At 40.0% G+C, this 25,873-nt stretch overlaps 1 protein-coding gene across 3 annotated transcripts in view; it reads left to right on the forward strand.

Moving 5' to 3' along the window:
* The window catches only part of CHL1 (cell adhesion molecule L1 like), a 105,438-nt gene that overhangs the window by 33,797 nt on the left and 45,768 nt on the right, over positions 1-25,873 (forward strand). For all 3 annotated transcript variants that reach the window (XM_070933564.1, XM_070933566.1, XM_070933565.1), the window contains 3 exons: positions 1,059-1,240; positions 20,796-20,927; positions 22,537-22,683. In XM_070933564.1, the coding sequence (XP_070789665.1) occupies positions 1,059-1,240; positions 20,796-20,927; positions 22,537-22,683 (461 nt within the window). The remainder of the gene's footprint in view (positions 1-1,058; positions 1,241-20,795; positions 20,928-22,536; positions 22,684-25,873) is intronic.

Genomic DNA, 25,873 nt, shown 5'->3' on the forward strand with positions numbered 1-25,873 from the left:
AAGTAGAGTAGAAATTTTTGTTGAAAGCAAAACCAGTAACTTTCTGCATTTCCAATATACTTCATTTCTGGTGGTGATTTAAGATTATCTTTTTAAAAAAAGACCGCCATTACTCAACTAAACCCAAGAGGGTACAGTAGTTTGCACTAAAAATGCTGCAACTATCTCTGTGGCCCTCAAGTCTGACAGTGTAGACTTGGACAACAGACCCTGTGGCCCCCAACTCTATGGTTTGACAGTGCAGTTGGACAGTTGGCCTTGTGTCCCTTAACTCTATGGTTTGCAGTGCAGTAAGGATGACATTTTCTTCTTTTAACAAGCTAGCAGAATCCAAATCTTTGCATGCCTAAATACACATGTGTGTTGCACACAGATTCAGTTTATCTCTGATACCCCATGTTCTTCATGACACAAGAGGTGAGCTGACTGTGTTTATTATGATTAGCTTGGAATCAGCAAAACCTTAGCATATTGCAAGGAACATTACTTTCTATAACATGGGTAGATTCAATACCAACTTTTTCAAAGATAGCACTGTTTTCATAAAGCATATTTCTTGACTCCTAATATTCAGCCTTTTTGCCTTTTACTAACCTTTTCCAAAGTCAGATTAGAGAAAAATTCTTTTTAAAATCCAAATCTTTGTGTAAATTCCATACACAACAGAAAAAGAGATACTCTGCAATGCAAATTTAAAATAATGATCTGTTGTTGGCAGATCTGGAATAAGAGGTGGCAAATATGGAATAAGAGATATGTATCGGGAAGCAAGCATGCATTAGTTGTGTTTTCCTGGGTTATTCCTAATCAGTGTTTAAGCTTCCCTTCATGTCCAGGTCTTTGATATACAAGAGAAGAAAAACTAAAATAAGGCAGAAAACAGAATTTTTACTTAATGAAAAGATTAATATGGCCACTCATTTTAAGCAGCATCAATCTATATAAGCATTAGTTGGAATCTACAGTATATAACACAGAACTCTTGAATGTAGGGTAAAGAGCCATGTTACTTTTTAACATAAATATTTTCTTTCTTTTTTTTTTTTAATTCATCCTAGTCCAACACCCCATTTAACATGGAGAAGGATTGACAGAGGCAGCATTTTCAGAGGAGTCACTGAGAATTTTGGAAAAGTTTTGAAGATAGAACAAGTTACTAGAGATGATGAAGGAACCTATGAATGTGTAGCCTCAAATGATTTAGGAGAAACAAAGCATGAGTTCAAAGTTGGTGTTGAAGGTAGGTTCAATGATCCCATAAATGTCTGTATTAGGAAAATGTATGTATGTATGTATGTATGTATGTATGTATGTATGTATGTATGTATCTATCTATCTATCTATCTATCTATCTATCTATCTATCTATCATCTATCATCTATCATCTATCATCTATCTATTTATCTATCTATCCATCCATCCATCCACCCACCCACCCATCTTTTGCATTGGCTCTTCAGGCCTGCCACTATCTATCTATCTATCTATCTATCTATCTATCTATCTATCTATCTATCTATCTATCTATCTATCTATCTATCTATCTATAGATTATATATAATCTTTTGAGATAGATATATAATTCTTATTCATATCCAAATCCCACCTGGTGCTGACTTTGTAACCTGGCATTCCATACTTTTAAGTAGTTTTATTACCTAATAAATAGTATTCTTGCTTTTCAAAAGAATGTTAATAATCAAATAAAACATTTATTTAAAAGCCTGATGACCTAATATGACAATATTTTTAACATGATTGTAAACTATAAGCATTTAAGACTGTTTTGAGTAGAATATATACAGTATAAGAGAATTAAATATTAGAAAATGATTTGTAATTGTTCATTTCTACCAGTGGTTGGTTGCTACCGGTTTGCTGTAGATCGGGCAAACTGGTAGCGGTGGTGGGAGGCTCCGCCCACCCACCCGGACACTTCTGCGCATGTGCAGAAGTATTGCGCATGCCCACGAGCGAAATGGTAGTAGGTTTTGAAACCTGACCCTGTGTCAAGTTTCCAAAAGATGCCCTAATTAATTCATGAGCCATGATCCAAACTTCAAAGGAAATATAGTCATTTATTAGGAGCAACATTCCGGCAATACTCGGATGCAGTTAGGACTGATCCTATGTAGATTTACGTTCCCCTATGACCCTGTCTCTCCCCTCCTCTCTGGCCATGTCATAAATCACATTCTCCAATTAACCTGTGAAACCTGGCTGTGAAACCTAACACCCTCTTTCTGATTGCGGTCAGAAAGAATGTATGGAATTCACTTCAGTTCTCCCTCCCTCCTGCTCATGGCAATTTGAAAGCTTTGCAAGTTGACAATCCTGATTTCTACTGTTATATGAATATTTTTTTACTCCTTACACAATTTTTGATAAAAAATATAATTTAATATAGGGTGTACATTTCCATATGGTTATTTCAGTTTATCTAATATTTAAGATTTTTTTTTTTTACAGAAAACTATTCTGAAAGCTAACAAATTAAAATCTTATGAAATGGTTCCCTATATTGATCAGTATACATCAAATCAAATCTTAATTAAAGTTAAAGACCAACATAATGATCAGTACAGCGTATTTGATTCTTGGCTAAAATCAATCATTTTTTTCCACACATATATCGTTTCTATGGAACAAATCATGCACAACTTATATGTTAAATTACTGCTGTCTCAACTGAAACAAATCATGTTGGCTGTGAAAGTTTTCTCCTCACATCAATTGTTTTGCACACAAATATTTGTTGGGAGAAAACATATGTGCTCTTGCCATATGTTCTGATGCAAAATCAATGATTATGTCTATTCTCCACACATGACTTATTTTAAAAGATCATGGGAAATAGAACTTTGTGAGGATACTTCAAAATAGTTATTAAATATCTATAGTTTCCTCAACTGCAATCAACAAAGGAAGCTGTTATAAAATTTGTTGTGGATATGCAACATCATTACCAAGGAATTTCAAAGGCAATACGGTGACACGTGAATGAACATGCATAGATTTACATTTTGGATATAATGAAATTGAAATAAATAATTCTAGTGAAGAGCTCTTTGTGCTAAAATCATTACAAATTTATGCCTAAAAACCTCACAAATATATTGCATCTTTGTTTTTTCAGTCCTCTTTTCCTGTGACAAGTTGAACTATACTGAAATTTTCTTGTACAGCTTTTTAACCATTCAATTTTTTTTCCTTTCCCCTAAAAAGAATAAAAATGCTTATAATAATGTCCAGGATTGTGGCTTGTATTATAGTTGAAGACATGTAACTATTTCAATACATTGATTTCACTAGAGAGCTTCATGAAACTTTCCATGAAACTTTTTCTGATCAGACATCATAAAGCTATGCCAGATAGGCTTGCAAAAGTGAGAATGAAGTTAGGGGAACTTGGAAATACATGACCTCTTGTCTTGTTATATGTATATGGGGAAAGAAAACTGTTAGGAAAGCCAGATAGATTTTGATACAGTATTGCATTGCTTTATTAAATAGAATAATTTATGATGGTCTGTGATCCGTCATGTTTTATTTTTAAATTCCTCATCTTCTTTCTTTAGTTTTTTTTTCCTGGTGATTCTTTTCTTATAAGGTTAATTCTTTAGAAATGGCCTAGTATTAACTTAAATATATACAGTAGTGGCCAAAATTGTGGAAACCTTTTGGGAAAAGTGTATTTTTTAAAAATAGCTAATCACACCCCCTTTTTTTAGAGTAGTACCGTAAAATTATATATCAATGGAAAGATAATTTAATCAAGAATGTAATGCAATAACTTTTATGAAGGATTTGCTATTAGAATAGCAGTTACACTATAAAGAAGAAAAGTGAAACATGTAGAAAAAAATGAAACATACAAAAATTATCACATCAGTTAATACTTAGTTGGCATGAATACTTTAGCATGAATTATGACCTTATAATATCTTCTTATAGAGTGAATCAAATCTTTTAGTTCTGCAGCTGTTATAATGTGAAACCAAGATTGAATGATTGCTTCTATTAACTGGGTTTTATTGCTGGGTCGCTTCTGACTAACAAGTTTCTTTAGTCAGCTCCATAGATTTTCAATTGACCTAATATTCCCAGGCCATTCCAGCAGTGGAATATGATTATCTTGAAACTCCCCCCAAAAGTGGTGTTATTAGCCATCAAACCTCAAAAATACACTTTTCCCAAAAGGATTCCACTACTGTATTGTAGGATTTTTTAATTCTAATTCTTTCCTTCTTCAATGACCAAACACTGTTTACACATTAATCAAGAAAGCCTTGGCTTCCCCCAATGTTACATTCAATATAATGGACTACTGGGATAATAAGCTTCTAATGAAGCTGAACATCTGTTAAACATGAATGCGACTCTATGTATGCACATTTTACATAATTCTATATGTGCAAAATGATAAATCGGACATATTTTCATTTATTTATTAAACTTCTATATGGCCCATCTCAGATAAGTAACTCTGGGCTGTTATGCCTGAACAGACGGTTATGAATAGACAGTTGTCAGTCACATTTAAAATATATTATACAAGGTTCATTAAATAATTGACTCAGCCTTCCATCCTTTCTAAGGTAGGTAAATTGAGGACCCAGTTTGTGGGGGCAATAAGCTGACTTTGTATAAATATACAAAAGTATGAAGGCTATTGCTTAACGCATTATAAGCTGCCCTGAGTCTCTGGAGAAGGGCGGCATATAAATCAAATTTTTTAAAAATGGAAATATTGCTACATAGCACTGAATAAGTCAATTGCCAGGGTAGGTACATCATCCTAAGACACTTTGTCTAGGTTAGCACAATATGTCCAAACAAAGAAAAACAAATGGTTCAGTGTAATGTGTGAACCCAGTTAGAATCAGCATGCTGAAAAAACAGCTTTTGGAGATAGGGAGTAGGGACAGATAAGGTAGCAGGCATAAGAATGATTAAGCACCTGCACTTTGTCATTATTTTTTCTAGCTTGTGAAGTTTATGGCTGGCCACTGAGGATTGTTTTACACCCATTTGCAGCCATTATGCAGCTGGCATTTTGTGCAAATTTGCCATAATAATTAGAGATACATCTTAGTTTTTCTTGACATAATCAACTGTTTGACCTAAGAAAAATGAGCAAAACATTAAAATGAATATGTATGTTTCTTGTTTGGTTGTGATATATAAGCCTTCTTCTCTTACCCTCTCAGTACTAGAGGGAATTTATAGATTTTTTTAAAAAAAGCTTTTCAAGTAATTTTCTTCTTATTTAAAAAGGCCACTTTTTAAGCACATGTGCAATAAAATTACTTATGCTTATTCATTGGACTATATATATTGGAATATAGCTCCTCCTCCTGAAGTATGTGTGCATGTGTATTTCGGCAGGCATGTATGTGCCCAAGAAAATTAAAGATGCTGCATAGGGCATGAAAATGTCTCTATAATTCAGATTGCTACTAGATATAATTCCAGTTGGCTTAAAATATCTCTACAATAGTTGTCTATTTTAACAATCTTGGAAGAAGTATATACTGAAAATGTAAAGCATTCAAAGTAAATGCAAGAGCTGCAAAATTTATCAAATGGCTAAAGAAATCAGTGTAATTAAGATGTGTTAGAATTATGGTTCCAAATTCAATAAAAAACCATTGCTCTATTAAATAGGATACAGCAGATGTATGTACATCTGCATTTCCATAATGCCAGCATAGGGCAATATCATGAGTAATAAAATCTGCTAAACCAGCTTGGTGTGACTGACAAGATTTCTAGTTATTCTCAGAAGTTTTCTAAGCAACCTCTTTTCCTCCCCACCCCCCCCATGTCCGACTCCTTTCCATTTTTTACATTTGTGGACTGCAAAATGTCAGCGCCATTAATCAGAGGTGACATCTCCATCCCTTTCTCTCATAACCTAAGAGCTAGTGCTCATTTGGTGGAAGTATTTCACATTGTCGACTTTATAGGCTATAATTGAGTCCATTGGACCTCAGTCAAATTACAACCAAGTTTGAATGTTCTTGCTGTTCTTCTCTAAGGATATAGCCCTAGGTAAAATATAAGTCTGCTCAGAAACAACTGGCTGCATAGATGTTCACTATTCTTTTTACTCTATCCTGCTTTCTTTTGGTTGTAGGAAGAGGAAAATATCTATACTGGAGCTTAGGAATTTGTAGGCATGTAAACAGAAAATTTCAACTGGAAATTTATCTAATTTATTGTATGTAGCCTGGAAACGGAAGGGATGCGGTGGCTAAGACGCTGAGTTTGTCGATCGAAAGGTTGGCAGTTCAGCGGTTCGAATCCCTAGTGCCGTGTAATGGTGTGAGCTCCTGTTACTTGTCCCAGTTTCTGCCAACCTAGCAGTTCAAAAGCATGTAAAAAATGCAAATAGAAAAATAGGAACCACCTTTGGTGGGAAGGTAACAGCGTTCTATGCACCTTTGGCATTTAGTCATGCCAGCCACATGACCATGGAGACGTCTTCAGACAGTGCTGGCTCTTCAGCTTTGAAATGGAGATGAGCACCACTAGCACCACTAGCATATATGTGCAAGGGGAACCTTTACCTTTACCTATCCTGGAAACAGAAAGCAATTCCTTCAATATTTCCTAATGTTTTTCCATGCAAATTGATATGGCTGTATTAAGGAACAGCATGAACTAAATAAATGTAAAATCAGGGCAAAAATAAAAATAAACTTGAAATTTGACAGATTTGACAAATCTCTTCTCTGGGATTTGCTTCCTCTTGCAGAGGAAGATTAGAGAATAATTTGAAGATAGAAAATGCTTGACTATGCTTTCAGATAAGGATTGATGACAGATATTTACTTTCTATCATTTATATTCTTATTTAAACACTAACACATACTGGGGCACCTGGGAAAAACTGTCTTACTGTTTTCAGGGGGAAAAAAACCCCGTGTATTACTAATAAGACCATGCTTTTTCTATCAAAGGCCATTTCAAAGAGGAAGGTATATTTAGATCAGAACTGGGTTAATTATAGGGCTAATGAGTTACTATGAACATGTTCTATTGTTTTCTTTGCATTTAGTTGTATATTTCCACTAGCTTTCTATGGGTAGTCCTCGATTTACAACAATTCATTTAGTGACCATTCAAAGTTACAAAGGTACTGAAAAAAGTGACTTATGACTATTTTTCACATGTATGTCTCTTGCAACATCCCCATGGACACGTAATTTACATTTGGATGCTTGACTACTAGTTCATATTTAGGACGGTTGCAATGTCCCGGGGTCATGTGATCCCCTTTTGCGACCTTCTGACAAGCAAAGTCAATGGGAAAGCAAGATTTGCTTAACAACAGTGTTACTAATTTAACAACTGCAGGGATTCACTTAACAAATGTGCTAAGAAAAGTCGTAAAATGGGGCAAAACTCACTTAACAAATTTCTCACTCGGCAACATACATTTTGGGCTCAATTGTGGTCATAAGTCGAAGACTACCTCCACATTTGATACGGTCAAATGACTAATCAATAAAAGTTTCTATTCTGTTTTACCATTTTCAGTTTCCCCACAACTTTTGCTAATGCTATTTAAACTATAGCCTTTGAAGATAATTGTGGACTTTTTTTATCTGAGGGTACAAGGATTATTTTTCTATACTTAATTCCTCTGGAAGCAAAGCGATATTACTGTAGAAAGTGAAAATGCCTGGAAGGCTATAATAAGGAAGGGAGGGAAGGTAAAAGGGGAATGGGGAAAGGATCTTTCTCACTTGTACTGCTAATTAAAATTGCAAAGGATTACTTAACTTTAACCATTGTGTGTGTCCTAGGTGGAGGAAAGCAGTCTCTAGATAAAAGAATTGAAAAGGAAAAATGCCTTCTAGGGAAAATTTAAATTTTGCCCTATCTATCTAATATTGTGAATCTGTAGCCTATCATTCTTTGTCTGTGTGTGTGTTGTGTGTGTGTGTGTGTATCTGTACATGCATGTTTCAATAGGTCCAACAGTTCTAAATTAGAATACCCACATATTAGGGAACAGAAAGAAGAAAATAATTTTTGACATTCATTAGCACTTCTCATTCTGAATTATTCCAAAGTAATTGTGCTTCTTCAAAGAATCAGACTGAGAAGCATAGCCAGATGGCTGCACTGAATTGCTACTGAACAGTCCTTGAGCTAGTCAGAAAGTATGCCAACATAAAATTTTCTGCCCTGATTGTTGAGCCCTATTCTGCTGGAAAAAAAAAATCAGGCTGCTGACACAAGCTGTCCTTGCTATTTTAACATGAGGAAAGTTGAAGAAAGCAACGTCTTCCAATTTAATTTGTCTTTCCATTAATCAACACCTCCCAACAGGAAAGCAGCCGCCGACTGCGCCCTCTAATGGAAGTGGGATGGACAAGGTTAGTTAATGTTTGGAAGAGTGTGTTTTGCCATCTTCAAATTGTCAGACTAACAGCCAGTGGTGAGATTCAGCTGCTTCACATCGGTTTGGGTGAGCCGGTTGTTAAATTACGCCCACCCCCCTATCAAAGTGGATCCTGGGCACTGTGCTGTGCTGCAATGGAGAAATGGGCAACCTAGGCTTCCTCAGAAAGTAAACAGCACAAACTTAGTTCCAGCAAACCTCTTTAATTCATACAGCTGTAAATTACTTTCATTTACAGTCCACAAGGCTTGATGAACAGTCTTTCAGAGGAAGGTTATCAATGCCCACCTATCTCAGGTGGAACGCTGCCAAAGAGCTAATTTCCAGATGTAGGGTAAGGCCAAACTTGGCACAGAGTCACAAACAGAATTTTCAAATCTTGAATCAGCCAGATGAACTAATTGCTTCCTGCAAAAGGTCAATCCCGTTTGCTTCTCTTTTATGTCTTATGGGAGGGGCCAATCATCTCCAAGCCTTACTTCCAACTCGACCCTATTTCCTTAATTGTTCCTGTCTCCTGGCAGCTCTGCACATGCGCACACTGGGAACAGGCTCTCGCTGTTCTTCTGCCTCACTGATGTCAGACTTTGGAGACTCCAGAGGCAGCAAAGAACTACCAGATGGCCTGGGCCCCCTCTCTGCCTCTGACTCAAAGCCATCGTCTGAGCCTTCCCCAGACTCCAGGACTGGCCCACGTTCCTCCCCAACCTTCTCACTGTCTGAATATGCTGCCAGCTCTGCTGGCTGCTGTCGGGCCACCACAGCAACAAAGTGGCTGGTGCAAGGGAAGGAGAAGGCCACTTTCCCTCTTTCTTTTCCCTGTTCCTCCTCCTTCCCTCGTGCCAGTTCACCCAGGGTCACATTGGCCATCTCAGGAAGCTTGTCCCTCATGTGCGGTGGAGCTGGAGGATGAGGATGGGCCATGCCTTCCAACACAGCCAACCTGACCCTAGGCAAACCGGTTGTTAAATTATTTGAATCCCATCACTGCTAGCAGCATATCATGACCTATCAGTTCAGCTATTTCTGATCATGTGCCCAATGGTTTTCTGAAACTCACTACCAAAGTAGACACTAAGAGTGTCTACTCTTAGAGAAGAGAAGTGGTGTACAGAATAAAGTAGGTGGAATAATTGATAATGAGCTAGCTCAGTCTATCATTAGTGCTGCAAAGAAATGAAAATTCCAGCAGCAAATCCAATAATCTGCAAACACCCCAAGATCCAAAATAGAACAATCAAAATTTTAACAACTGCAATAATATAAAATTGCTTATTGGCAAAAGCAGGGGGAGAAAACTATAATGCAATCTGGTGTCTATCATCTTGATGCCCAGGAGCTACTGAATCAGATGCCACCTATTTTGTACTGGTGTGTTCAGTTTTTCTAAATGCTGAACCTTAAATTTCCCACCATTGTATCGCATATTTGAGTATAGGCACAAATTTTCATATCTATCAAGCTTCTAACCTGAAGTGCTCTTCTGAAGTGTTAGCAATCCTTCCCAGTTTTGCATCATGTGCAAATTTGATCAGCACTCCTTGTATCTCCTCATCTACATCATTTATAGAAACATTGAAAAGCAGTGGACCAGGACAAAGCACTAAGGAACCCTCTGCATGCCTCCCTCTATCTAGACCATGGGTGTCAAACTTGCATTATCACGGTGGCGTCACATGATATATCATGATCTTTTTTCCCCTCTTTGCTAAACCGGCCGTGGGTGTGGTCAGCGTGTGACACATCTGGCCCGCAGGCTGCGAGTTTGACAGCCCTGATCTAGACATAGATCTATTAAGATCCTTGTTGAACTCAAACCTGGTAAAGTTCCTCAACCAATCAAGAATCAAGACCAACCATCCCACATTATTCCATTGTATCAACAAAGAGGCTATGATCAATAGAATTCATCCATAGAAATTCAAATGCAGTATATTCACAAATTTCCCTTGGTCTATTAATGTAATCTCTTTGTTGAAAAAGAAAAAAAAAGATGTAAGTTTGTCCAGCATGACTATTTTTTAACAATCCCATGCTGGCTTTTAACTTTGTTCCTTTCTAAATGCTTACAAATCCACTGTTAAGTTATCCTTTACAGGATTTTCCCAAGTGCTGATATCAAGCTGGTTGATCTGTACTTTCCTGGGTTCTCCCCCTACTGTTTTTTAACAAATGGAATAATGTTAACTGTTCTCCAATATTTTGATACATTCCTTGCCCTTCAGAAATTCTCAAATTGACTAAAGATTATAGTCAGTGATTCTGAGATCATATCTACTTGTTCCTTTAGCAATTTGAGATCCACATAATCAAAACAGCAAGGCATTATCTCACCATTTACTTACCTATTTTGGCCTGCATTTCTCTTCAGCTCCCCATGGTGTGATTTCTGACAGGTTGGGGCATTTTTTTTTCTCATTTTGTAATTACATTATCATTAGTGTGACAGCTAAGTGATTAAGATGTCATTCAATTTGTTCTGTGCTGAAGAGTTTTTCAAAAGTTCTTTGTTGCTAATTTTACACCCAGGAAAAAAAAAAGCACACACTTTTAAATATAAGTAATCAAATTAAAGATACATTTTAGCTTTCCACTGCTTTACAATATTAACTCAGGCAGTTAATAACGTGAATGGAATATTTAAAAAGAATGAGATGAGTAACAGGTGGGCAAACATATCCAGCAACTTTCAAGAAAAAAAAAATCTTTGCTGTGTTTTTCTCTTCTGACTTTATCCAAGTATATAATTTATCGGTAAAACTGGGAAGGATAAATTTGCCCTCATTTGACCACTATCACTGCCTTCTTTGGGAAAATCCCTTCAAATTAGATTTATCTTTGCACCAAGTCTATTCTGACTTTCAGAAAACTGTGCTATTTTTTTGTAAAGTTTAAACAACCATAGCCCCAATAGAAGAAAATATCAGTAGTTCAGGGTTGAACTGTGGAATCCTTGATGTTCTCTGAGCTTGGAGTTTTCTTGCAGATGCTTTGTTATCCAGTTAGATAATATCCTCAATGCTAGAAGGTAAGTGGGGATTGCTCTCTGTTTACCTCTGAATCAGTGGTGGGTTGCTCCCGGTTTGGTCCAGTTCTTGTGAACTGGTAGTAAAAGTGGACATCATCATGGATGATATGCACATGCGCAGAGCAAAGCGAGCGAGTGTGCACACTCCCGTTGCGAACTGGTAGTAAAAGTAAGTAGAACCCACCCCTGCTCTGAATGCCACTCATATAAGAGAACAAATCCCATTCTCTTCTAGTAAAGATGAACAACTGGGTAATGAAATATCTAAAAGAAAACAACCAACTCAAACTCCACAATGATAGCCCCCTCCTAATTTTGATCATTTGCGGAGATAGATAGATAGATAGATAGATAGATAGATAGATAGATAGATAGATATGATCAAATGATCAAAATATATAATATATATATATTGTTATTATTTTTAAATATACATCCATATTGTGTGTGAACAAAGTTGGTTCTGGGTATAATTCATATAAATCCAAATCACAGAAACAATATTAATAATCTCTATCACATTTATCAAATTTGAGTAATCTTCATTATATTGTTTAAACAAACATGAAAAGAAATGCCTAACATCTATAAATGTCTAATCTTTCTATTTTTATTTATTCTATTCATATTAATCCAAATTGCAATAACAATATTTATCTTTATAATAATCTTTATCACATTTATCAAATTTAGGTAATCCTCATAATATTATTTAAACAACAAAAATTGCCTAGCGTTTGTAAACCTCTAATCTTTCTACCTATTATTTTTGTTTATTCTGTAAAAATGTACGTTCTAATATTTCCCCTATCTAATTTTATTTTCAGCTCTCTCTCTATCACTGCTTAGTACCCATATTTCTGTACACATGAATCATTTAAACTTCTGTTAAGTTATATTGTACTTCGCAAGGTTACTTTGTGTATTTATAAATACAGAATTACTATCTAGTTCACCTGAAGAAGGAGACTTGATTTGTTCCATCATCTAGTTGTAGAGTGACACCCTATACTTTCCCCCTCTTTTTTAGCGTGCACTTAACATGTCTGAATTCTTCAACTGGAAATGCCTCCCAGTTACACTACTCCAGGTGCAGGTTCAACATCCTTGACTCCCAGAGAAAAGAATGTTGTTATGGATAGATATATCTACAACTCCATGCAATTTCCCCTCCCAATTTCCCACAGCACTAAATGTGGCAGCCCTGAAGATCCAAAGAAAAAGAAGGCCTCCAGGGCTGACATATAATGGATTATTCTTTTAGTTTATCACACAATCAGCTTAGATGCTTAGACTGGATTTGGTATTTTTATCCATCTATTGCAGGAGTGTCAAACTCGTGTCATCACATTGTTGTCATGTGATGTATGATTACTTTTCCCCCCTTTGCCTAAATGGGGGTGGCCATGGCCAGCGCATGATGCATCTGTCCCATGGGCCGCAAGTTTGACACCCTTGATCTATTCCTAGTAGTTCCTAGGACCTGGGATAGGCAGATGCTGTTGTCTGCTGGTGTTAAAGGTACCACAACAGAAAGTAAAGTTGCCTTTTGTGATTGACAGATGGTGATATTGTCAAGTTTGATCAATGGTGTTCAAGTGATGCTCCAGAGGTTTTGGGATCGTACCACGGATGAAATCCAGCAGGTTCTGACAGGTTCTGGAGAACCAGTAGTGGCAATTTTGAGTAGTTTGGAGAACCGGAAAATACCGCCTCTGGCTAGTCCCAGAGTGGGGTGGGAATGGAGATTTTGCAATATCCTTCCCCCAGGAGTGGAGAGGGAATGGGGATTTTGCAGTATCCTTCCCCTGGAGTGGGGTGGGAATGGAGATTTTGCAGTATCCTTCCCCTGCCATGCCCACCAAGTCACACCACACTCATCAAGTCACACCTACAGAACCGGTAGTAAAAAAAAATTGAATTTCACCACTGGATTGTACCCAAGGCATCTATTACTGTACGTGCTATCTTTGCTTTGTTTTCTTTTGCCACAGTCATTCTACTTCTATTTGACAGTCTTTTTATTTTGTGATCCCCCCACCCCATTTCCTTCTGTTCTGTTCTGCTGCTTCCAGGTTCTGCCACAACTATTATCTGGACTTTTTTTTTGTTAAGTCTGGGGTGTTATGCAGTAGATATGTCTCTAATTCTAATTATTATTATGTATGGGTAATTTACAGTTATATTTGTAGAATAAAACTGGTGGAAACTTAATAATTCAAGAACCTAAGAATTATTAAAATAGTATATAAAAATATAGGCAATTTCAAGTAGGATAGTGAAATTTATTGGAACGTTAATTCAATAATCTCTTGTATTGTGTCGATATTGAAGATAGGTATCAATCCCTGGCAAACTATAGTAATCGGTTCACCACAAGGGACTAATCACAAAAGTAATCCAAATTTGCAATAGTGGCAAATCCAAATAGTGGTAATCCAAATCTAGCCTAAGCATTGGCACCACCAGTACAGAAGGAAATCAAACTAGAAATCTAGTCAGCATTTTATCAGGCGTCAAAATGATTAGGCAGATCAAACAATCTGGAGCAACAAGACACAATGTTGCAATCATGAACAACAATTTGCCAAGTAAGCTGTGTTTCTGTTTTCATTCTGGGTGGCAAAACTCCAACCAGTGTACGATTGACTCACATCTGGCACCCATGATTCTCAAGACTGTTGGCTTTATTATCTTGCAGTTCTGCCTTATTTGGCTAACTGGGCTTCCACACAATGGCACTATTATTCCTGTGAGGCTTATAATTTGGGTTCAGATTCCATTGATAGGGAGAAAAATGTTTTACTATATCAGAACGTGGTGGCAGGTGGGATGTGTCCTCTCAGTGGGCTTTCAGGTGTGATTCAAGTTCACCTATAGAGCCCTACCTGGATTAGGGCAGGTTTATTTGTAGGATCACCATCTCCTATCATCTCTGCTCACCTCACCAGTTCCAGCAGGGAGGATATACTCCAGGCATCTTCCATTAAATGACATTTTGTGGCATCCCAGAGTCATGCCTGCATTGTGGCAGCACCTTCCCTATGGAATAGTATTATCTTAAAGATCTTGATGGCCCAAAATTTTTAATCCTAGCCATTAAAGATCTCCAGTAGTGGCCAAAATTGTGGAAACCTTTTGGGAAAAGTGTATTTTTGAGATTTGATGGCTAATAACATCACTTTTTTTTGGACTTTCAAGATAATCATATTCCATCGCTGGAATGGCCTGGGAATAGCCCAGACCTTAACCCAATTGAAAATCTATGGAGCCGACTAAATAAACTTGTTAGTCAGAAGCGACCCAGGAATAAAACCCAGTTAATAAAAGCAATCATTCAATCTTGGTTTCACATTGTAACAGCTGCAGAACTAAAAGACTTGGTTCACTCCATGGGAATATTTGTAAGGCCACAATTCATGCTAAAGGTTACCCAACTAAGTATTAACTGATGTGATAATTTTTGTATATCTCATTTTTTCTATGGTGATAATTTTTATATAGCTTGTTTTTTCTATGTGTTTCACTTTTCTTCTTTATTTTATTTATTTTATTTTATTGAATTTCTATACCGCCCTACTCCCGAAGGACTCAGGGCGGTGCACAGCCATGAAATAAAACACATAGATATACAAAATTTAAAATCGAATAAAATGAATTAAATAAATTTGGCTGAATTAATACCCATAATTTTAAAATACATTAAAAATTTTAAATTTACACTTAAAAGGGAGAAGATTTAGGCGAGGCCAGCTTGATGAAATAAAAGCGTCTTCAACTCGCGGTGGAAGGTGCGCAGATCCGGAATCCTCCGTATCTCTGGGGGGAGCTCATTCCAGATCGTCGGTGCCCCCACAGAGAAGGCTCTCCCCCAGGGGCCGACAGCCGACATTATTTGGCCGACGGCACCTGGAGGAGCCCCTCTCTGTGGGAGCGTACTGGTCGGTGGGAGGCTGTTGATGATAGTAGGCGGTCCCGTAAATAACCAGGTCCTAAGCCATGGAGCGCTTTAAAGGTGGTAACCAGAACCTTGAAGCGCACCCGGAAGACCACCGGGAGCCAGTGCAGCTCACGCAGGACAGGTGTTACATGGGAGCTCCATGTTGCTCCCATAACCACCCGCGCGGCCGCACTCTGCGCCAGTTGGAGCCTCCGGGTGCACCTCAAGGGGAGCCCCATGTAGAGAGCATTACAATAGTCCAGACGAGAGGTGACGAGGGCATGAGTGACTGTGCGTAACGAGTCCCGATCTAAAAAGGGACGCAACTGGTGAATCAGGCAAACCTGATGAAAAATCCTCCCGGTCACGGCCGTCAAGTGCTCTTCTAAAGACAGCCGTGAGTCCAGGAGGACGCCCAAGTTACGAGCCCTTTCCGTGGGGGCCAATGATTCACCCCCAATAGCCAGCGATGGCGCCAGCTGACTATATCGGGACGTCGGAAACCACAGCCACTCGGTCTTGGATGGGTTGAGCCTGAGCCCGTTTCTCCCCATCCAGATCCGTACGGCCTCCAGGCACTGGGACATCACTTCAAGGGCATCGTTGGGGTGGTCCGGGGTGGAGATGTACAGCTGGGTGTCGTCAGCGTACAGATGGTACTTCACCCCGAAACCACGGATGATCTTGCCCAGCGGCTTTACATAAATGTTGAACAGAAGGGGCGAGAGAACCGATCCCTGCGGCACCCCACATATAAGGGGCCTCGGGGTCGATCTCTGCCCCCCTGTCAACACAGACTGCGACCGGTCAGAGAGAAAGGAGGAGAACCACCGTAAAATGGTGCCTCCCACCCCCAACCCTTCCAGCCGGTGCAGCATGATACCATGGTCGATGGTATCAAAAGCCGCTGAGAGGTCTAACAGGACCAGGACAGAGGAACAATCTCTGTCCCGAGCCCTCCAGAGATCATCAACCAACGCGACCAATGCCGTTTCCGTGCTGTACCCAGGTCTGAAGCCCGACTGGAACGGATCTAGATACGATGCTTCATCCAGGTACTGGGGTAGCTGTCGCGCAACCACACTCTCAACAACCATCGCAACGAAGCAAAGGTTGGAGACTGGACGATAATTAGCCAATACTGTCGGGTCCAGGGAAGGCTTCTTGAGGAGAGGCCTTACCACCGCCTCTTTCAGGGCGGCGGGAAAGACACCCTCACCCAACGAAGCATTTATAATCCCCTGGAGCCAGCCTCGCGTCACCTCCCGGGAAGCCAGCACTAACCAGGAGGGACACGGGTCCAACAAACATGTGGTCGCGTTCAATCTACCCAGAATCCTGTCCACATCATCTGGGGTCACAGGATCAAACTCATCCCAGATAACAGTCTCAAGACCTGTCTCCGTTACCCTCGCTGGATCTATCCCGTCAGAGTCCAGACCTGCCCGAATCTGAGTGATTTTGTCATACAGATACTGAACAAAATCCTCGGCTCTTCCCTCCAAGGGGTCCTCCCGCGCTTCCTGGTGGAGCAGGGAGCGGGACACCCTAAACAGGGTGGCTGGGCGATTATCTGATGACGCAATAAGAGCAGTAAAATGAGTACATTTTGCTGCTTTTATCGCCACTAGGTAACTCCTAATATGAGATCTTACCAGTGTTCGGTCAGATTCAGAAAGACTAGCCCTCCAACAGCTCTCTAGGCATCTTTTCTGGCGCTTCATCTCCCTCAGCTCCTCGGTGAACCAAGGAGCCAGGCGAGATCGGCGCCGGGTCAGAGGCCGCAAAGGCACGACTCGATCCAGGGCTCCAGCGGCCGCCCTATCCCAGGCGGCCACTAGGTCCCCAGATGAGGCGTGAGCCAGAACCTCCGGGATTGGCCCAAGCTCCATCTGGAATCTATCAGGTTCCATCAGGCGCCTGGGGCGGTACCATCTTACCGGTTCCGCCTCCCTGTAGCGGGGTGCCGCGGTTCGAAGGTCAAGGCGAAGGAGCGAGTGATCTGACCATGACAAGGGCTCGATGACTATATCCCCTATCTCGAGATCACTCAACCACTGTCCAGAGACAAAAACCAAGTCCAGTGTGTTTCCCCCAGTGTGCGTAGGGCCATGAATTAGTTGGGTCAGGTCCATGGCCGTCATGGAAGCCATGAACTCCCGAGCCACCTCAGACGCCTCACCCACGGATGGCAGGTTGAAATCCCCCATGACCATAAGTCTGGGGGTATCAACCGCCACCGTGGCAATAACGTTGAGTAGCTCGGGCAGGGCTGCCGCCACGTGGCAGGGAGCCAGGTACGTGATCAGCAAACCCCTCTGAACCCCGTGGCCCCACTTCACAAGGAGGGACTCACAACCAGCTGTCTGAGGTACAGTGGTCTCCCTCGGCCTAAGGCCTTCTCTAATAATAACCGCTACTCCCCCGCCCCTCCCCTGTGACCTTGGCTGATGGAATGCGTGGAAACCTGGTGGGCACATTTCTACCAGAGGGACCCCTCCCTCTGGGCCCAACCAGGTCTCCGTAATACCCACCAGGTCCGCTCCCCCCTCGTAAACAAGATCACAGATGAGGGGGGCTTTATTTACTACAGACCTGGTGTTGCACAACATCAGGCGAAGGCCCGGGCCCTGAAGGTCTGTACTACCTGGAGAACGGGTGGAGCCTTGGGGGCCGGAGCACTCTACCGCTTGAAGACAGCGGGTGTGTGCTCCCTTAACATGATATGGCCCCCTGCTCCCGCCATATCTACCTCTCCCACACACAGTACCAATGGTAAAAACACAGTCTGGACCAGCTCGACCCCCTCCGGATCCCCCACCACCCCCGCCGAATGTCCTGGCCAAGACCGACTCTCCCCCTAGTGGGTTATCCCCCAAACCCACAACCCTAATTCCAATCCCACCCCCCTCCCCCCTCCCAGAACTCCTTAAAAGTTTAAACAAGGACAATTTTAAAAAACCCCGCAGCCCCCTCTTTGCGGCATGCAAAGTTATAGTGTAACTGCTATTCTAATAGCAAATCCTTCATAAAAGTTATTGCATTACATTCTTGATTAAATTATCTTTCCATTGATACATAATTTTATGGTAGTACTCCAAAAAAAAAAAAAAAGTGGTGCTATTAGCTAGTTTTAGAAAATACACTTTTCCCAAAAGGTTTCCACAATTTTGGCCACTACTGTAGGTGTTCCTCCAGGCATCTGAGCAAGATGGCTAAGCAAGCTCTGATGTTCTGTTCTTTTTGGGGGTGTCAGGTTATGTTTATGTCCTATGGTTGTAGGTAAATTGTTGTATTTAATCCTTGTATACTATTTAGAGTTACTTCTCCATGATAGGCAACCTTTCCTATTTGTTTGTTTATATCCCACCTTTATTCTATTTATAAATAACTCAAGGCAGTGAATATACCTAATACCTTCCTATTTTTCCCACAAAGAGAGGGAGGGAGGGAGGGAGGGAGGGGGAGAGAGAGAGAGAGAGAGAGAGAGAGAGAGAGAGAGAGAGAGAGAGAGAGAGAGAGAGAGAGAGAGAGAGAGAGAGAATGGTCCAAAATCACTCAGTTGGCTTTCATGACTAAAGCAGAACTAGAACTTACGGTTTCTAATCTTATGCTTCAGCTACTGATAAATCACAGACTAATAGAAAGAATAGGACTCATGTTAAAGTCTTACAAAAAATCCTAATTTTAGTAATTTTAGTAAAAAGGTGGCAATAGTAGCTATTACCGTAATTGAGAGAGAACAATTCCTGTCTATGAACTTGATTATGCACCTGTAATCTCAAACGGCTGTTGGAGGCTGACTTTCTCTTTTCCTTTTCCAGTTTTTATAGAAACCTTGGAAAGATCATCAATAAATTGTAGACATGGTGTAATTAGTGAAGCTCTGAAGAGGGGGTCGTGAGAGAGGGGGATAACAAATAGCCTAGTTAAGCAAAACTGAAGGATTGGTGAATTTGGTGTTGCCAACCTGTTTTTTTTTTTCCCCAATTGCATGAGTGCCATCTGCTGGTTAGTGGAAGTATAGCCACACACCGTATGATGCTGCTTTTGTTTTTCCCTGCTTCTCTTTTACTCTGACAAATTCAGCTATGCTGAACATTTCTTCTGCGGTTTTTGAAATATTCTCATTCAGTTTGATAACATAATTTCTTTTTTAAAAAAGAAATCCCTAAAAATAACATTATCATAATAACAAACTTTTCCATTTCCTTTGTCATACAGTAGTTGATGAAGTGCAACCATTTTTTTGTCATTTGTGGTACATTCCATTCACCAAAGAGCTGCATGGAACCTTCCATGAAACTTTTTCTGATCAGCCCTCATAGGAAAGCTATGCCAGATGTTGCAACATGAGGAAATGAGCATGAAGTTGGAGAAATTGGGATATATAACATCTCTTTGTGAGGGGGAAGAAGGGGGACAAAACTATTAGGAAAGTAGGATAGATTTTAGTACAATGTTGCCAGAGTAGAGTAGAGTAGAGTAGAGTAGAGTAGAGTAGAGTAGAGTAGAGTAGAGTAGAGTAGAGTAGAGTAGAGTAGAATAACTTTATTATGGTTTGGGACCTGGTTTTCTTTCTTTCTTTCTTTCTTTCTTTCTTTCTTTCTTTCTTTCTTTCTTTCTTTCTTTCTTTCCTTCCTTCCTTCCTTCCTTCCTTCCTTCATTCATTCATTCATTCTTGCTTTAGCTCTTTCTCAGTGAAATATTTACAGCCAAGATTTCTAGCCTCTTTCATATTATCTCATTTGTTTCAAATTAAGATATGCACAGAGCTCAGTTTCTGATTTTAAAAAAATATCTTTACAACTCTTTTTCACATTATGTTTTATGTGTTTTATCTAGTTATTAAACATAACATTTATCATTATACCCATTACACATCTAGAGAGAATTTTTAAAAAATACTGTGAAACAGATTTTTTAAAATTAAAATGAAAAACTAAGTATACAACTTTCTATAAAACTGAAACTCTGATGGTATCAAAGATTTTTTACTACTTGCCAAAAGTAGAAAGAAACCAGCTCATTTCCCTTTAGAGTTCTTCAATAGCAATTTTGCTATAAAATATAGGAACAAATAATCTGGTTGCAAATTATCTAGAGCTTTATAGGTCAAAATGAACATTTCCGAACTGTAGACAAACAAACCCTGAAAGAAAGTAAAATAATCTACAAAGTACAATTGTACAAAAGCCTAGCCCCTGGCATTTTGCATTCTTTCTAGTTTCCAATAGTCTAATTTATAGTGTATTAATAGGAGATGATTAAATCATGATTCATCTTTCTTCAAGGAAAAGTGCAGTTAGCACGCCATATCGACATTGTTGCATCAATGTTACGGGTGTGCAGGTATGTGTTTACGGTAGTTGTCCCAATAGTGATTAAAATGGCAATTACTTTTTCAACAGAGCCACCCACCTGGGTAAGCAAACCAAAAAGTGGAGTTTTCAGTGTTGGTGGAAGTTTTGTACTGTTTTGTGAAGCTATTGGTTTTCCTGAGCCAACTATAAAATGGAAAAAGAATGGCATTCCTCTTGAAGGTAAGCATAGGATATAAACCTAACGTTCAATAATAGTAAACAGCTATAAACTGGCTGTTTCCAATGTGATGCCTCCAGATGCGTAAGATTTAAATTTCCATTATCCCTAGTTATTGGTCCTATGGATTGGGTATGTGTCTTAAAATCCAACACCACCAAATTAGACAATGCTAATATGAAAGAAACACAGTGAGATTGCTTAAATTTAATCAGTTTTATTTATTAACTTCCCAGTAATAGAGATATTGTGATTGATTGATTATTTGATAAAGTTGTCCGGATTCCTTTCGTTCTTAAAGATAATAAGCTACGTCACTTCAGCCATAATGCACATAATACCAACTGAGTCTGCAAATTTAGAATCCAATTCCATCTAATCATTGACTACAGCTATGGATTCCCATATTTTTTGGCATGATGGGCTTGTTTAGATGGATGTCGTTGCATAATAGCCATCAAGGAGATGTCCATTCAAAAAATAGCTTGCACAACCATTTTGAAATATTTGTTCTTTGTACTCCCCTATAAACAAAACAAATAATACAAAGAAAACGCTACTAAAAAAAGCTACCATATAAAGTGGTGAAGTCTCCTTCATCAGTGGTCTTCCAAAAGATACTGAATGGTCCTTGTTCAGAGACGCTCTACTACATATTGCCATAAGCAAGGGATGGACTTGATAACCTGAAAGGTAACTTCCAACTCTCTAGTTGCATAATTCTAAGAATCTTGGTTAAAAGGATTATTGTATTTAGCATAGGAATTAATCATGCCCTATGGAAGATGCCTGACTAGTTCGAGATAAAAAGTGAAATGCAGGTCGTCCACAATTTACAACTGCAATTGGAAACTTAATTTCTATTCTAAGCAAGACGGTTGTTAAATAAGTTGGGCGTAATTTTATAAACTTTTTATGCCATGGCTATTAGGTGAATCAATATAATTATTACATGAATCATGCAGTTGTCAAGATCATTTTGGCTTTCCTGAATTTTTTTGTGGGAATTTTATACTTTCAAGTGGAGTTTATAATGCCTGTTACTCGTTAGTGGTCTTCTATTTTGGTATTAGCCAGGGCTGGTCATATTTAGCTTCCAAGTTCAGATAGGTTGAGATAATTGAAATGTTGGACTAGACAACCTCCAAGGTCCCTTCCAACTTCGTTATTCTATTCCATTCTAACTAGATTTGAAATTGAAGGTTAATACTTCATAACTTACTACTAGGGCAAAAACAACAATGAGTTTAGACAGTTTGTCATTATGCTATGTTACTAGGAAAATAGATATCTGCAGTTTGTTTTCAGCTTTAAAGAGTAACCATGTGTCACCAGCATGGTATTTATAGGTACAGCTAACTCATAAACAAATCATGCATCCAGAAATGTTAAGCTTAAAGCAAAATAAGTCTTGTTCATGATGTCATTGTTTAACGCTAATTGTTATTTGCATAATTCAATTTGTTTTAATGCAGCACATAATAGCAAGATTAATGAATGTTTTCTACACATTCTCACTTTTTCTGTATGACTAAGGTTTTGCCAGAGGAAGTGGTAGGGAAGAATTGGCAGTCTCTTATTGTAAGTAACATTTTCTTCTCTTATTGACAGATAACGAAATAAAATCCAGCAGAGCTGTTTTTTCAACAAGAGAGATCAGCATCACTGACTTGGAGCTGAGTGACACTGCAGTGTACCAGTGTGAGGCTACCAACAAGCATGGGACTATCCTGGCCACAGCAAACATTGATGTCCTCAGTAAGATATTTTTACAGGGAATAGGTTTTTGCCCATACCTGCCATGCACAAGGATCAGAAAAGACTTTGGTTTGAAGAGAGCTACTGCCTCTCACAGGGGAAAATGCTGAACTTCATGGATCTAATTACATCTGTCTTTGTATGTAAGAAATGATATTAATTATTATCAATTAACAAGGAGGCTAAAACATATGAAGAAGGTTTACAGGAACTGGGCATGGCTAGTTTAGTCTAGTGAAGAGAAGGACCAGGGGAGACATGATAGCAATGTTCCAATATTTTAGGGGCTGTCACAGAGAAGAGGGGATCAACAGTGGTGAAATCCAATTTTTTTTTACTACCGGTTCTGTGGGCTTGGTGGCCGTGGCTTGGTGGCTGTGGCAGGAGAAGGATATTGCAAAATCTCCATTCCCACCCCACTCTGAGGCCAGCCAGAGGTGGTATTTGCCAGTTCTCTGAACTACTCAAAATTTCCGCTACCGGTTTTCCAAACTGCTCAAAATTTTTGCTAGCGGTTCTCCAGAACCTTTCAGAACCTGCTGGATTTCATCCCTGGGGTCAACCTGTTTTCCAAGGCACCTGAAGGCCAGACAAGGAATAATGGATGGAAACTGATCAAGGAGAAATTCAACCTAGAAATAAGGAGAAATTTTCCGACAGTGAAAGCAATCAAACAGTGGAACAGCTTGCCTTCGGAAGTTGTGGGAGCTTCATCACTGGAGGCTTTCAAGAAGAGACTGGACTGCTATCTGTCAGAAATAGCGTAGGGTCTCCTGCTTGGGTGAGGGTTGGACTAGATGATCTACAAGTCCCTTCCAACTCTGTTAATCTGTTAAGAGTAAGGTAACTAAGTATCTGGGGGATAGTATTAGGGTATATTATATTTAAGATGGTAGTTTGAATCGATCCATTTTTTTAGATTAGAATGATCCATGTGTCATCATAGTTAGCCAACAAAACTTTTTAATGTCTATATTTCTGCTTAGAATGGCATTTGTACAAATAATGCTAATCTAGAAAAAAAAAAGGACTATTCATACAGCTGAGAGAAATAAAGGGTAGATGGAAATAAAAGATATCCTTCAGTGTCAGGTTTTAAAAGCTAATTATTGCTGAACCAATTTTTCAACCAAAAGTTTTCCACAATTTTAAATCCCATCAATCCACTAAAAGATGTGTTTCATTTTCTATCATTTTACAATAAGAATCCTAGCTGCTAAGAATATCTTTTTATGTGCTTAGGAAAAATGGAAAATAGAAAACAAAGCAAAGCAAAAATAAAAGCAACTTTGCCACCAAAGGCGACATATCAGTAAAGTTCCTTATAACATTGCCCAACAAAACCTGGAAGAGCTACAATTAATATAGTGTAATTTTGATGGAGCGTGAATCCATCTCTGAATTCATGGTTTATTTGTTTGTATCCTAATCAATAGCATAAATCAGGGTTAAATACTGTTGCAAGGTGCAGGTGCTTTCCAAACTTCTGTTTTGTGATCAGAGCTTCCTCTTATGATTATGTCCCTGAAATTTGTTAATGAATTACTAAATATAGATGGAAATTGGAAAGTAAAAAAACATGTATTAAATCTCAGAAAAGCTTTAGCATATCTTAAACTGTCAAAAGTTCCTTCAGGATCCAGACTTTTCAGAGTCTGAAAGATCAGTAGTGTTCCCCTTCACCTCTTTTCTACTAAAATTCCATTTGCATTGTTTACGATTGTGAAAAAGTAGATTCTTTTTTAAAGGGATAAAATACAGCAGTGGCCAAAATTGTGGAAACCTTATCTGCGTATGCTCCAAGATGGCGGTGACCAGATGAGCTCCGTTTCGGGGATGGGAGAGTTGCCAGTCATCAGGGTCTTCAGGAGCCTTCCTGTCCATCTCCGGCTCCAGTCCCAGTGAGGGGAGCATCCGCCCTGCCTGTTGAGGGCTTTTTCGCCCTCCGGAACGTCAGGGCAGGGCTGGACGGCACCGCGGGAGATGGGGTGATGGGCCTGGCTGTGGCAGCTGTTTCCGGTGTTGGAGGGAAGCGGAGGCCAAGGCATCCGGCAGCGGGCGGCGTTTGTGTGGCGGCGGCTTGGAAGTGGCCCCCCCTCGCTCCCTATAGCCCTCTGGATCCCTGGGGCGCTCTTTTCTGGCATTTTCGGGGGCTCCGGTGCACCTTGGGAGCTTGGGGTGCCTGGTTGCGGGCTGGCGATGGCAGCGGCGATGGTGGAGGCAATGGCTGACATGGACCGGCCGGCCAGAGAAACAGCCAGGCAGCAGGTTGATGGGGGAGAAGCTGACAGCCCCACCCCTAGGACTACCATCTGGCTCACAGTAGATTTTTACTGTGATGGGGTGTTTTTAGAACAAAGCTGTGACGGGGGGTTGTGGAAATTGGGGCTGGAGAGGCGGGAGGCTGACCATGGTTTGGTTGGTTGGTCGCCTCGGGTGGCCTCTCCTCCCCCCCCTTTCCCCCCAGGTAAGGGTGGGTGTTGGCCTTAATGGCCAACCACCCCTGGATTGGGCTTTCCTGTCTCGCTACTCCTACTCTCACCTCAAGGAAGATCTTGTGCCCATGGGTCTATTATCATCTTTATTAACATCTTTATTATTACCATCGTTATTAACATCTACACTTTGGACACTTTGGACCCTTATTATGCTCCACTCACGCCCTCGCTGGTAGGAGAGACTGTGCACCATTTGAGAGAGCCGAGGGATTTTCCACATCCCAATGGAGAGGATAGAACATTGCTCCCGTCAACTTTGTAACGGGACCGGCCGTCGTGAGAGGATGGTTGGCCATTAGCCTCTGTTGGAGAAAAAGAACATTGGACCCTCTCCCTGTCGTGAGAGGACAGTGGAGTCCAGCCCTATAAATGGATATTTTGTGACCTTTATGCTCAGTTATCCCTTGGACTATGATAGATTCCCGGACTGGCTTTTCTTTTCCCATCTTTGGTTCGGTTGATGCTCCAAAAAACCGACCTTCTTGCGCTGCGAGACTCCCCCCTCTCGCAGGCCTGGCCCTCCACGTTATCGAGGGCCTATCTTGATGACGGGCTTTGGGATCCCGAGAGATGGCATGCAGCAAAGAGGGGGCTGAGGGGTTTTTTAGCTAAATTTTTAAGGAAAATTTTAAGGGGACCCGGGAGGACGGGTGGGGGTTGTAAAAGTGGACCTGGGGGGGTCCAGATAGCGA

Source organism: Pituophis catenifer, unplaced genomic scaffold (genome assembly GCF_029215685.1).
Source record: "Pituophis catenifer annectens isolate HBS135680 unplaced genomic scaffold, rPitCat1.0.hap2 SCAF_2, whole genome shotgun sequence".
NCBI classification, from domain to species: Eukaryota; Metazoa; Chordata; class Lepidosauria; order Squamata; family Colubridae; genus Pituophis; species Pituophis catenifer.